Here is a 13440-nt window from a genome sequence, read left to right as displayed (position 1 = left end):
AACAATTCAACCTCATTAAACCAGAGCTTCACCTTCTGTTGCATAAATCACACAAATATAACCCAAATCCCCAAAAAGTTTGGTCGCTCACTGCATAAAATGAAAATAAAGACAGAACACAGTGATTTGCAAATCTCATGTTATACACAGTAGAATATCGAAAAACATACCACGTTTTTATTTTTAATCAAAGTCTTTTTATTGAAAGAAGTTTTTGTACAATCACAGACAAAAAATTAGACATACAAGCAGTAGAGCATACTTCTTATAAACTGAAACCCCACCCTCCCACCTGCCAGGGAAGAAGAAAAAAAAAGAGAGAGAGAGAAGGGGGGGGGACAAATAAACAGGGTGACAGAAAAAAAATTTGACATTTACAGATGTATATATGCACACTATTGTACAGAGGCAGCTATTGTCCATCTTCCCATTTGTCAATAAATGTCAGAAATGGTTGCCAGGTAGTGTAGAAGCTGGACGTGGATCCTTTGAGGGAGCATCTCATCTTTTCCAGTTTAAGATACTGCATGATATCTGTGATCCATTGTGAACATGAAGGCGGAGAGGAGTCTTTCCAATGTAACAGCACACGTCTCCTAGCTAACAGAGTACAAAAGGCTATCATTTTCAGCTTGTGTTTGTTCAGATACCTCCCCTGCTGGACGGTACCAAATAGACCAGTAAAGGGACATGGATCAAATGGCTCTCCTAAAATTTTTGAAAGAGTAGAAAAAAACAATTGCCAAAACTGATGGAGCATTGGACATGTCCAGAACATATGTAAAAAAGAGTGGCAGGAGCCTGCTTACATTTATCACAGGTAGGATCCAGATCTGATCTAAATCTGGACAATTTAGTCTTGGACCAGTGCAGTCGTTGTAAAATTTTAAACTGAATAACAGTATGACGTTGGCAAATTGAAGATGAATAGATCCTTCTTATAATTTTCAGCCAGTCTTCTACTGAAATTTCAACATTTAAATCTTTTTCCCACTTTACTTTTAGGTGGTTAAGAGTGGTTGAGCTGTGTTGGATTAGTTTATTATAGATGTTGCCAATAATTTGTTTCTGATCAAATGCAACTTTAAAAATATCATCTAGCAGAGAGACCGGTGGACGAGAGGGGAAGCAGTCAGTATGTGAGGATACAAAGTTTCGTAATTGTAAATATCTAAAAAAGTTAGATTTGGGTATGGACAACCTCTTTGCCAGCTGCTCAAAGGAGGCAAATTTGTTTCTTGTATAAAGGTCTTGCATTGACAGAGTACCATTTTTACACCAGACATACACCATGTTTAAAGTGAAAAAATGTACAATTTCAAAGCATCCCCTCTTCTTTTTACAACAGTCCACAAACATCTGGGAAGTGAGCAAACCAGCAGTTCTTATCTGAGGGAGGATTCCAGGTGCTTGGTCTTCTTCTTAGTGTTTTTTTCTTGATTACAAATTCCAGATTTCAAACTGAGCACTGATAACAAGCTGTATGATCCCTCTCCTCTTTAGTCTAGAGGATGTGGGGTCCATGTTTTCCAAAAAAGAATTTCAAATTTCAGTTCGTCTGACCTCAGTTTTCCACTTTTACTCAGAGAAGACAGCGGTGTTTCTGGATCATGCTGTGGCTTCTTCTTTGCATCACAGAGGTTGGATTTATAGATGGCACAGTGAACTGTGCTCATGCAGTGATCTCAGTAATGACAGAATCATGTCTGTTTTTTAATGCAGCGCTGTCCGAGGGCCTGAACACCACAAATCCAGTGATTTTTGGTCTCGTCTCTTGCGCACAGAGATTTCTCCAAATTTTCTGAATCTTCTGATGAAGTTATGACATATACTGTAGATGACGAGATATTCAAAGTCGTCATGATTTTACTTTGAGGAATGTTCTTCTAAAGTTGTTGGACAATTTGTAAACAGTTTTTTTGCCGATTGGTGAACCTCTGTCTGTCTCTAAGATGTTCTTTTTTGTCAGCGTTAATCTCATTAATCTCATTAAAATGATGTTAACGCCATAACCGCATTAACGCGGCAAATCTCCGTTAGCGAGTTAGCGCGGATCGCCTCGTGCGTGGGGCTGCACGGCGAGATTAACGAGATTAACACTGACAGCACTAGTTCTTTTTTAAGTGAACTGGTTGCAAAAATGCTCCTCGAGCATTTTTTTTGCTCCCTTTTTCTCTGAGAAATACTGCCATCAAATGTTTCATGAAATAATCAAATGTCTCAGTTTAGACATTTGATATGTTTTCTATGTTCTAAGTACAGGAACATCTGTCAGACTGTTTTTTCCTTCTTTCTGAAAGATGATATTCCTTTTTTTTTCTCATGGAGCAACTGAAACCTGACCTTCGAGGTCATATTCATGTCCAAGTTTATTTACTGAAAGCATTTGAGGTTAAATAAACTTTAAGTGACTTACTTCCCAGGGAGACAAAAACTTGAAGATGTTTTTTTTGGATTATGAAGGCTGCACGTAACTTACATGTTTTTACTGTTTTCATTGTTCTGACATTATAAAACTTGAAGCTGAAGGTTAGTTCTAAACACTCAGCAAGAAGGTCCTGGGAAGGTCGCATCCTCCTCGTCTCTGCATGGGTTTCTCCATGCAAGGTTAACTGTCATTGGTTAACTGCAACAGATTGGTGACATGATTTGAGTCTGCCCTGCCTCTCGCTCTTTAACACCAGCAGGAACAGTGCAGAAAGAAACACTGCTATGTTTTTACCTTTATTTAAGTCCCTATCACATTAAATCTGCTTCAGTACTGCATTAAAACTACAACAAATACAGAATATAAAACTTGATATACAAACACAGACAACAAAAAACTGGTATTAACTAAAAATTTGGGTTTTTTCACCCTTAGTACATGGTATTTCTTCTGTAACAATATTCCTGGGAGTTGTTTTTTTAGTTGGTGTCTCCACCTTCCTGTTTCTAGCTTGTGACTGCGACCACCGGGGGATCTCCAGCGAGCAGTGTCATCGTGCCACAGGGCAGTGTACCTGTGTGGAGGGCGTGACGGGCCCCCGGTGCAACGAGTGTGCTAGGGGTTACCACGGTGAGTTCCCTGACTGCAAACCCTGCCACAAGTGCTTTGCAGCTTGGAACACCGTGGTCGAGGAGCTGACCAACCAATCTCGCCGGCTGGAGGCCAAAGTGAACGAGCTGCAGACCGTCGGAGTGACGGCGCCGTACAAAGAGTTGATTAGCAGTCTCGAGAGAAATACCAAGGCTGTCAGAGACATCTTGGAGAGCAGCCCCGCCACGGTGAAGCTGGAGCAGATACAGGAGCTGATGCATCAGATAACGTATGCACACAACCAAACAGAGGCTTACTCGGGGTTGTAGCAAGCAACTGGTGTTTATTGTCTCACTGTCCTCTTAGTGGCGTGATGTCCTATCTAAATGGAAAGCTCAACACAACCGAGGAGGCTTTGGACCTTCTTCAGAGTGATGCAAATGCCACCGATGCAGATTTAGACGTGCTGACTGTTGAGGCAAACCAGTTGGAGATGAGCGTCCAGAGGCTGAGACAGCAGGTGGACGACGCCAAGAACGCCAACATACATGGTGAGAAATCGAGTGCTTCAGCCTAAAGCTTCACTCTTAGACCTTTACGCCTAAGCCAAGACAGAAAGTCAGCACTTTTTAATCGGTACATCAGTACTACATTTCCATCCAGCCCTGTTTCACTGTTCCCTAACTCACTGTTTCCAGGTGCCCTGGAGACTATTACTGCTGCACACATGGAGTCTAGGATGGCAGAGCTGCGCATGAACGCCTCTACGAGCGACGCTGGCAACACAGTCGAGCAGTCAGTTGCAGCCCGGAAAGCCACAGAGGACAAACTGAGCAGCAGGCAGAAGGAATTTGACCGAAAACAACAGAGAAACATGCAGAAGCTGGACAAGCTGTCCAAAGAGCTCGATAAAGTTAGCCTGTCTTCACTAAGTGAGAAGGTGAGAACACTGGAAGATCGCATTTGTCTATCACACGTTCACCTTTGTTGGTAATTCTCTTATTCTCTGTAGATTTGTGTTGGAGCCTCTGAAGGTGATGATGGCTGCTCCACCTGTGGCGGGTTGGGCTGCACCAACGAGGATGGAACGCCTCACTGTGGAGGAGAAGAGTGTGGAGGCGCTGTCACAACCGTTCATAAGTCTCTCAATTCAGCCAATGAGCTGGAACAGGCGATCCTAGAAGCTATGCAGGAGGTGGACAAGCTCTCCAGGATGGTAAGTGAACATGGTCGTTGTGTTATAATGTGGAACACCTGCAGGTGGATGTGAGACAGGTAACCTGGAGCTGTGTGGGCGCTCTGCTCAGGTGTGGGAAGCGAACATCCGAGCAAACGAAGCCAAAGCGAACGCTCTGGGGATGCTGATCAAATCCAACCAGAGCAAAGAGAGAGTGGAGCAGAGCAACGAGCAGCTCCGCAACCTCATCAGGGAGATTCGAGATCTTCTCATGAGTGAGTTTCTCCTGTCCGCGTCTAGTCTTCACAATGTGTAAAAATTTATGCACGTTTCTTAAAATAAAACGGTTCATTTATGTTTGGTCTGTGTTTATCCAGATGAGAAAGCAGACGCATCCGTTATCGAGGCCTTGGCTAACGAGGTGTTGGCTCTGGAGATGCCGACGACGGCCGAGAAGCTTAAGGAGCTGACGGACGAGATCAGGGAGAAGGTCACCACTCTGACCAGCGTGGAGACGATCCTCAGTCAGAGCGCAGAGGACGTCAAGGCGGCCGAGTTGCTGCTGAAGGAGGCTAAGGCTGCAAGGTAATACATGACGACTGACAGGATGGAAAACAGGAGGTACAGGATAAAAAAATTCAACATGAAAAAATCTTTTTTGCAGTCTTACAGGTGGCAATATTTTTGTTTTCTTCTGTAATTGGTGTAAACATTTTCTTGGACTAGGAGCTAAATGCAGGACATCAGAGGCAGGTGATTAGTCAAAATCTCAAACCTTGTTACCAGTTTGAGCTCAAACACAGGTCAGTCAGTGAAGCGGGTAGGGAGCAGATGAGAAGCCAACTACAAATTTAAAATGTGAAAAACAAGCTGTTTTAGCTCCTCCCCCTTTTAACTGACATTCTTCTGATTGGCTGCCCCTCACAGAAATGTGTAAATAAACGCATCTTTCTTTCTCTCTATCCGTCAGCGAGAAGGCGTCTAACATGAAGGACACCGCAGAAGTAGTGAAGTCGGCCCTGGACGAGACCGACCGCGCTCAGAGCGTCGCCATGGACGCCATTGAGTTGGCCCAGAACAACACCAAGGGCACCATGGACCTGCTGAACGCTGTACGGTGACTTCAGTGATGATGCGGTTTGATTCATTGACTCCATTTACTGTTTTGGGATGACAAAAACAGCACAAAGGTCAAGAGATGGAGTCGTACGTTGTTGCCATTTTAGAAAGGTCTGCCTTGTTTTCAGTAACAACTGACTTTAAAAACAATATTGCAGTCAGGAAACGCTCAGCTTTGATTTAGTTTATTCACGGTGATATAAAAATGTTTTATTGCTGTTGGGTGTTCGGACGTAATATTTTTATTTTAAAAAGCATTTTTAGTCTAAGCTATTAAAAATAAACGTGAAAAAATAACTGAAATTAAATTAGAAACTTTGAAAAAATAAAAAATAATATAACAAACCAAAGCTGACCGTACGTAGAGAAAACTGACTTACTAATGCCTGACAGCGCTGCCCACAAAAACACAAAGGGATTCAAGTTTAACTAAAATTAAACTAAACTTGAAAGATTGAATGAGCTCCAAAAACTTCCTGAAACTGAACTGGATACAGAAAAAATATTTACAACTAAAATAACCCAGTTTGGGTCCTTTTTAAGACAGAAAAACAAAACATTCTTTCTCACAGTTTTACAATTTGAGCAACAGATAGTTCTTCCATCCACCATGCTTTCACTGACGCCACCTTTCATGAAACGACTCAAAGGTAGCCGTGTCTTCGCTTTCATACGAAAGAAATTCCGAGGTAAGCCACAGATTTTGGCTTATCTGGGTTATTTCAGGGTTAACTTTGGGTTTTTGGTACTATAAATGTGGATCACTTCTACCACGAAAATAGCCTCACAGTTCCTGGACGATCCCTCAGACCTCTGCCTGTGGATCACAGGAGAGTCCAAAGATTTTTAATAGCATCTGAAGTCTTTAGCTTTCCCCGATGATCATCAGTAATAAATATAGTTGTTTAAAGATAACTTATTATTCTATAAGAGTTCTGTGACCTTATATCTTATGTCAATGCTATAGTTGGGTTTCCTTCCTGGCATTGAATAGGCTAAACTTTAGCCTGTTTTTTTTTTAGCTGTGATTGGTCAGAAGATGCCACTCCTTTCATGTGAACTCATAGGGGAAACTCTGGCTTAGTGGGGATGAGATGGAGGTGAAATTAATGATGGTGGGATTAGCAAAAAGAGTATGAGGCAAACCCTGAACAGTTAAAAAGAAGAAGTGAAAAAGAAAAGACAAGATAAATCTGTGCTTTTGTGCGTCAGGTGGAGTCGGAGACGGCCAAGTCGGAGCTGAAGCTCAGTAACACCACGGGCCGCCTGCTGCAGCTGGAGAGGGAGGTCGGCCTGCTGAGACAGAACAACCTGGAGATGAAGGAGATAATGGTGTCGACCGAGCGGACGACGCAGCAGGCCAAACAGGACGCGGACGAGGCAGAGCAGGTCTCACAAACGCGCGCGTCCGATGTTGGTTTGCATGTGAATTATGGGTAATTTTCCACTCCTGCTGCAGTGTGGTGTTTGTTTGTGTGCAGGAGTTCAACGAGAAGTTGAAGGATAAATTCGCTGAGGTGGAGGACCAGGTGGAGGTTAAAGGGGAGTCGGTGCAGCAGGCGAAGAGGAGGGCAGACGAACTGCAGCAGGAGGCCATAGAACTGCTCAATCAGAGCAGCAGAAAGCTAGAGAGACTGAAAGGTGAACACTGTTCAGATAAATTTATAATAACTCTGTAGTTTTATCTTCTGTTCTTTTAAATTAATGCATTTCTAACAAACAAGAAGGGAGTTTGCTCTCCTCCTGTTTGTTTAGATCTGTTTCTTTTTACATTATTGGATCCTCTCCTGTTAAAAAATACACAGAAGCACATGAAATAATCTGTTACGAACCAGCCGACTGATCTCGAGTCAGTTTCTGAAGTACGATCAGATATATAAAAATTAAGACAAAATATTCCACTCGTGCAAGAAATGTAATTTAAACAGTTAAGAAAAGACAGTTTTATGTTTTTGTCTGGCATTTTCAGAGTTAGAGGTCTCCTACGTGGACAACCAGCACATCCTGGAGGCTAAAGCTAAAGAGCTGGCTGAGCTGGAGCAAACCGCCCGCAACATGCTGGAGGAGATCAGCCGCAAAGTAGCGCTGTACAGCACCTGTTTGTGATGAAACCATCACCGCCTTAGACTTTATTGACAGTGCCAAAGTGTCTGACGTACTGCTCCCACATGCCTGCTCCTTTTACGGCTGTTAAATAAAAGCACTAATATATTTGACGTTGCCAAAAAATGTTTTAACGACAGAAAAAGCTTTAAAGCTGCCAAAGACCGTCAGAGTATTGAAGTAAGGAGTCCAGAAGGAAACCACTAAGAAGCCATCATGACCTCGAAGCCAATATACCTGCATACGTTACTACAATCTGTGTTTAACTGTAACTAAACATCTATATTAAAAGAATTAACAGTTCACATGTACTTAATAATCCAAAGATATCACTCGGACATGGTGCCTTAACCACCAGCCAATAATAAACTTGACTACAAGAAAAACACATGTTTAATGTTTAATCTTTTGTGTTTTGGTAAAAAAAAATTTTTTTACTTTTTTTCCTATTATAAATAAATAAAGACCAGAGAAATGGGCTGCACAGCCATAAAGCCCGGGAGACGTGATGATAGAAGGAGCTGAATTACAAAGAAACCTTGAGGGAAAGCTGTGTCTGCACTTCTTTTGATGATCATAGTACAGACAGTTGGGTCTGCAAATATGCACATAATGGTTAGATTAAAACTACAGTGTGTTCAGTTTACACCCAGGTTTTCAGAGTCTCACTACTGGAAGCATGAGGCGATACCGGGACCCTACAGAGGTCACACAGGTAGTCCATATATATGTTCAGATATCAGAAGGTTTGCTGCATCTCGCAGCACAGTCTTAAGAGCAGGGAGGAAATTCCAGGAGACAAGCAGTTACTCTAGAGTTACTCTACAGTCTTCTAAGAGGCCGCAGAAGGGCCTGAACCCATCAGCAAGCCCGCTATCTGCTCCTTTGTGCAAAGAGGAACAGGATGAGCACAGCCAGAGCTACAAAATGACCTCCAGCAGGACAGTGTGAAAGTCTCTGATCAGCGAGTCAGAAACAGGCTTCATGATGGTGCCATAAAGGTGTGACGCCCTCTAGTGGGCCCTGCGCTTGCTGCCCAGCACTGTGGAGCCTGATTAGTATTTGCCATAGAATACCACCCCTGATGCCCTGAGAGCAGGTTCAGCCTGTCAACGCTTGCCTGCTGTAAGGCACCTGTGCTGAGCTTCTAAAGTGACTCGACTGCCTCTCTTGTCCCTTCAAAATTTGCTGAATCTAAAGCATGCATCACACAGAGTGAAGAAGATGAAAAACTGCAAACAAAAAGAGACATTTTATTTGCATTACTTATCAGAAGATCTGCAGAGACATTTCAGTTGAAACAAATCCTCATTCATGAAACAAACATTAAATCAAGACATCTGTACACGTGACGACAGTACAACACAGGCTGAACTCCTTAATTACAGCTTTTCTTTAAGAGGTCCATTTATGGAGCTGTCCGAGTCCACAGGACCACCAACCCTCGACTCTCTCCGAGGAAAGCGGTGAACAGTGTCATCGTGCAGCACCTTAAACAGCACAGCAGCATTTATGTGTTTTATTAGCACAGTAGTTCAAAATTGTTGATATGTGTGTTCATGTGAAGCTGCAGATTAGGCTTTATTATGCTGTCGAGGGTAAACACTGAATTCTCTCCACCACAAGACAACTGAAAGATATACTCAGTGATACTGTTGAGAAACAGCAGCTCGGTAAGGCGTGGCGAGGCAGACTTTTCCACCCAGAAAATGAAGGAATGATCCACTTTTAAAGATCTGGTGTAAAAATAAATGGTCGGAAGGGAAACTTTGAGCTCCAGTAGAAGTATTTTCAGGGGTAAAGAGTCACCCAGAGGTCATGGTTCTAGTCCCTGCTGCGGGGGTTGTGTGGAGGCGGAGCTCCTTCCACAGGCGCCGAGCTGGGAACCGAGAGCAGCTGGCCACCGTGCATGCGCTCGTTGACACGCAGCTGGCAGCCATCCTGCAGCATGCGGACAGCTATCCTCGCTATGTTGCGTGAGTCATCAAGCCCGGAGTGAGGACGACCTTCGTACGTCAGGCCGAGTTTCTCCAGCATGGTGCTCAGCTTCGTCTGAGTACGCGGCACCTGGAGGAAGAAGAATAAAATATGGCTGGTTAGCAGTGGAGACCTTTTATCATAGAAGACATTAGGACATGTGAGAAATAGCCAAATCTGTGAGCAGGTTCATGGACGTGACATAGGAAGGCATGCAGAGGGTATAAGGACTAAAATGAGCTGGAACAGTACGAGTACAGTGCTGTGAAAAAGTATTTGTTCCTTTTTGCTGTTTCTTTGGGCTTTGATGTATTGCTATTTGAGATATTTTAGCCTTCTTCACTTTGCCAGACAGGTTCTATTTGTGATTTCTTGATTCAACAGGTCTTGCAGTAATCAGAGCTGGGTGTGATTAATGAAATAAGGGTGAAGTTACTTTTTTACACAGAGCCAGGTAGCTTTGGATAACTTTTTTCCCCTAAATAAATGAAATCATCTTTGACTAATATTAAAATTAGTTTTAAAAATCTAAAAAATGTAAGCGTGTCTGTAAAAAGCTGGAAAATGTACCTTGTAGAAGTTTCCGTATGACTTTCTTATGTTTATCCACTTCTTTGCAAACGGAGGATATTTGATTCGGCTGACCCGACACTGGATGTTGAGGAACTTGCTCATATCCCACGACCTGTGGAGGATGTTAAAGAAACGGCGCTGTAAACCAAGTGAGGAGAAGAAAGTAAACATCCTGCAGAAGCTTTGACGTGAAACCCACCCGTCAGTCAGGATGGCGTATTTGTATTTTGTTCCGAGTTCCCTTTCCTGAAGCCACGACACAACTCGCTGCAGGACTACTGGGAACGGGTCTGCTTCATCGACCATTTTCTACCAACACAACACAGAAAAATGAGTTAATGACCCACACGTGTAATATGATAGTGATGTGATGTGAACTCAACCAACCTGCGTAATTCCCGTCAGCTTCACACAGAAGTCTGAGAGCTGTGGGTTAAGCTCGGGCTTCACGTACTCCTGAAAGGTGTCCACCTGTGCAGAACGTTAGAAGAACATCATTATCAACAACAACAAAAACAACAACAACAACAACAACAACAACAAAAGACAGCACATGATTTAAGTCACAATCTTTACTAACAATCTCCAAGGTGTGCGTGTTGATGAGAACCATGGGGAACTCAATGATTTCGTGGAGGAAGTCTGAGGGATTGTCCTCTTCACATGTGGCTTCAAAGTCCACCACACAGATGTAGTCGTAGTACGTGTCGGTGGGGCCTCCCTCTGCTGCCGTCTGCATCAGCTTCTGTTTCTTATAGTGGCTCTTCAATCTCTTCTTCATCACATCCTTCACTCCTCTGCACACACCAAGAGAAAAACTATTTGGTGGAACACTTCTAAGGGACAAGCACGAGTGTTTGGTTCTCAAATATTTATTAAAAACTCACCGTGTGTCGAGCTTAAGCTCCGCTAACTTGATCCGAAGTTCATCCTTCGTCATGCGGTTGATGTGGCCATTGGCCAAAGCAATCTCTTTGTACACCGGATGGCTGAAGTCACCCTTCGACTGAGACGGGGACACCTGAGGAGCTGATTCTCCCGCAGGACACAACCTGCTGCTAGGCTTCTCCTGAGGAGGAGACGTGTGGGTCGTTATGTGTCAGAGAATGATGTAACTCTACAAATTTGGCCATCAAAAACACAGAGAGCATGAAGGAATGGTTTGTTTGGAGGAACAGATCATTTTAGAGTGAAGTCCAACAACACGTCAGATCAGATTATCTGCAAAAGAAGGTAGATAGCAGTTTCTGAAATACTCAGACCTATCTAGTGGGATTTTCCCACAAAACCATCTCTAGGAGGTCAAAGAAAAATAGGCAGACTGTTCAAACTTAATGGAACCATGTAGAAGAGCATCTCAAACCTTGAAGCAGAAGACGACCACACTGGGTGCCTCTGCTGTCCTCTAACAGTAAACTAGTTCCTTGACCATGACAGTGAGTTCACTGACCTCACATGGCCAGCACAGTCACCAGATCTCAACCCAAGAGAGCTCCTTTAGGAGGTGGTGGAGCAGAAGAGTCACATCATGGATGAGCACCCACTGTGCGATGCTATCCTGACAACTTGGAGCAAACCTCTTGTTGAATATGTGCCTTTAAGAAGTAAAACTGAAGGAAAACAGGGTCTAACCCGAGACTAGCGATCTCTTTAGCTTAAAAAAAGAAGAATAGCTCAGTCAATTAAAATACAACAGGACAAGATGAAGTACACAGAGCAAAAGAGAATCGGGATCGATTTGTAGGGCTCACATTAACAAAACACAGTGATGTAGCTCCCGTCTACTTCATATATTTTAGTATTAATTACTCCAATACAAGAATAACTAAAAAGTAACGCCGTTTCTAGTCATTTTCATCAAGTCGGCGCCTTACCAAAGAACCCAATGGGACAGATATCTCTCACCGGCCTGTCTTTGGTGTCAATGAACGCACCAGCCAGTCAGTTTACGTCAACGCAAACAGCGTTTACACGGAGCAGTGATTCTGCTAGCTCACCCACCTTCTCATGCTCGTTTACACTGGACGTCTTCACATGGTCTTCCTGGCCGTGAATGTTCTCCTTGTGTTCGTCCATTTAAAGCTGATGTTAGTCCAAAAGTTGCTCAGATCATTTAAAAACAACATAAATTCAAGGCTAAACCAGGTCTGTTGCTGCTCCCGCTAGCCTCAACACATTAATGCCTGAAGCAGCTACCGCTAACCAGCGCTGATACGTTCAGTTAACGTCAGATATTTCACATAAATCAACCACGGGAGGTTTTTTCAAACAGTAAATAATAAGGTGCCTTTGCTAAACCCAAACAACAGCACTGAACTTTTCGTTTTCATGAGGGGGACAGTTATGACAGCTTCCGCTTTGCGCCAAAACAGCAGCAACAGCCCTCACTATCGCCACCTGCTGCTGCGGATGAACGCAGCAACAGGTGTTTTTCGTTTTTGTGTGTTTTTTTCACCCGGGACAGGTTAACTCAACTTTAATGTCAGAATTTCTGAGAATAAACTTAAGAGAAATACTAGGATTGGAAAATCATAAATTTGCACATTTTAACCTTTAATTTTTGTAGCTTGAATTTAAGTCCTTTTCATGTTTTCAGCACTCGGTTAGTAAACACTCATAGTCTGTTTTTGTTGGGTAAAAAAGGTAATTTACTCTATTGGGAATACAGTGTAGCTAGATTTGTAAATAGATGTAGTAACTTTATGTACTAATAATATAGCTGTTATCTATTACAAATCACCTGTGAACCTACATCGCTAGTATTATAAAAATGTGTGTGCAATTATTTAACCAGACCTAACCAGCTGCACATTTTAATGTTTGTATTCCACTAGAGCAGCTTTGCATGATTCAGACTTCTAAATAATCCTTATTTAAAAACAAGCTCCCTTAGTATCATTTAAGCAAACTTTTCTCTGATTGGCTGTTAAACAGAATGTTTAAAACTGGTTGGGGCTATATGCCGAATATGACCATATTAGGAATATCCACTTTCTTTCACATCATGCAGAGCCAAGAAAAAAAGACTGAAACCAGACATTTGAAGCAGTCTGAAGCCTGAGCTGCTGGCTCACAGGGATTACTGATGTATACACTGACCTCATTATCAGAACTGCTTATTTTGAGCATCCATCACTGGAACAGTGCAAATACAGTGCTGTGAAAAAGAATTATGTCCCTTCCTTAGTTTTTTGCGTATTTATCAGAATTCATGGTTCCAGTAAGAAAAGCAGGGTACTATCTAACTGAATAGTGAATTTCTAATTATTTTAGTATAGTTGCTGTATATAATTTAAAAAAATATTTGAAGCAGATATATGTAATAAAACTAATTAGAGATATTTGGAGGCAATGCTCCTGTTTGGCCGCTAGTTGTCACTCTCTCTATTTAAAGCCACAAACCATTGATGTTTTCACTGTACACATCTATACAGTATGAACCCTTTGTAAGCCTTTGTAAGGGGAAAACACT

General features: G+C 42.6%; 2 protein-coding genes across 2 annotated transcripts in view; one reads left to right on the top strand and one right to left on the bottom strand.

Annotated features, from left to right (window-relative positions):
• The window catches only part of lamb1b (laminin, beta 1b), a 33814-nt gene extending 26006 nt beyond the window's left edge, over nucleotides 1-7808 (top strand). The window contains exons 24-33 of the mRNA XM_031746328.2: nucleotides 2939-3308; nucleotides 3386-3570; nucleotides 3718-3959; nucleotides 4032-4235; nucleotides 4327-4471; nucleotides 4574-4781; nucleotides 5167-5308; nucleotides 6528-6704; nucleotides 6797-6956; nucleotides 7285-7808. Coding sequence (XP_031602188.2) covers nucleotides 2939-3308; nucleotides 3386-3570; nucleotides 3718-3959; nucleotides 4032-4235; nucleotides 4327-4471; nucleotides 4574-4781; nucleotides 5167-5308; nucleotides 6528-6704; nucleotides 6797-6956; nucleotides 7285-7421 — 1970 coding nt within the window. The 3' untranslated portion in view covers nucleotides 7422-7808. The remainder of the gene's footprint in view (nucleotides 1-2938; nucleotides 3309-3385; nucleotides 3571-3717; nucleotides 3960-4031; nucleotides 4236-4326; nucleotides 4472-4573; nucleotides 4782-5166; nucleotides 5309-6527; nucleotides 6705-6796; nucleotides 6957-7284) is intronic.
• A 1107-nt stretch (nucleotides 7809-8915) lies between these two features.
• Nucleotides 8916-12382, bottom strand: eri1 (exoribonuclease 1). Its single transcript, XM_031746385.2, has 7 exons — nucleotides 11970-12382; nucleotides 10856-11037; nucleotides 10549-10765; nucleotides 10356-10439; nucleotides 10168-10277; nucleotides 9966-10080; nucleotides 8916-9485 (listed from the first exon to the last, which is right to left on the bottom strand). The coding sequence occupies exons 1-7, from the start codon at nucleotides 12042-12044 to the stop codon at nucleotides 9243-9245; spliced, it is 1026 nt and encodes a 341-aa protein (XP_031602245.1). The 5' UTR covers nucleotides 12045-12382; the 3' UTR covers nucleotides 8916-9242.
• Nucleotides 12383-13440: the final 1058 nt, after the last annotated feature.

The sequence above is a fragment of the Oreochromis aureus genome, linkage group 17, assembly GCF_013358895.1.
Source record: "Oreochromis aureus strain Israel breed Guangdong linkage group 17, ZZ_aureus, whole genome shotgun sequence".
NCBI lineage: Eukaryota > Metazoa > Chordata > Actinopteri > Cichliformes > Cichlidae > Oreochromis > Oreochromis aureus.
Note: the sequence above shows the minus strand (reverse complement) of the source record. Positions and strands in the feature narration are given on the sequence as shown.

Excerpts from the sequence above, each read along its gene's own strand:
- eri1 (XM_031746385.2), bottom strand. The coding sequence starts at position 12,044 with ATGGACGAACACAAGGAGAACATTCACGGCCAGGAAGACCATGTGAAG. Across the intron at positions 10,440-10,548 it reads ACACGCACACCTTGGAGATT|GTGGACACCTTTCAGGAGTA; the intron begins GTTAGTAAAGAT and ends CGTTCTGCACAG. Across the intron at positions 9,486-9,965 it reads CATACGGAAACTTCTACAAG|GTGCCGCGTACTCAGACGAA; the intron begins GTACATTTTCCA and ends TTCTTCCTCCAG.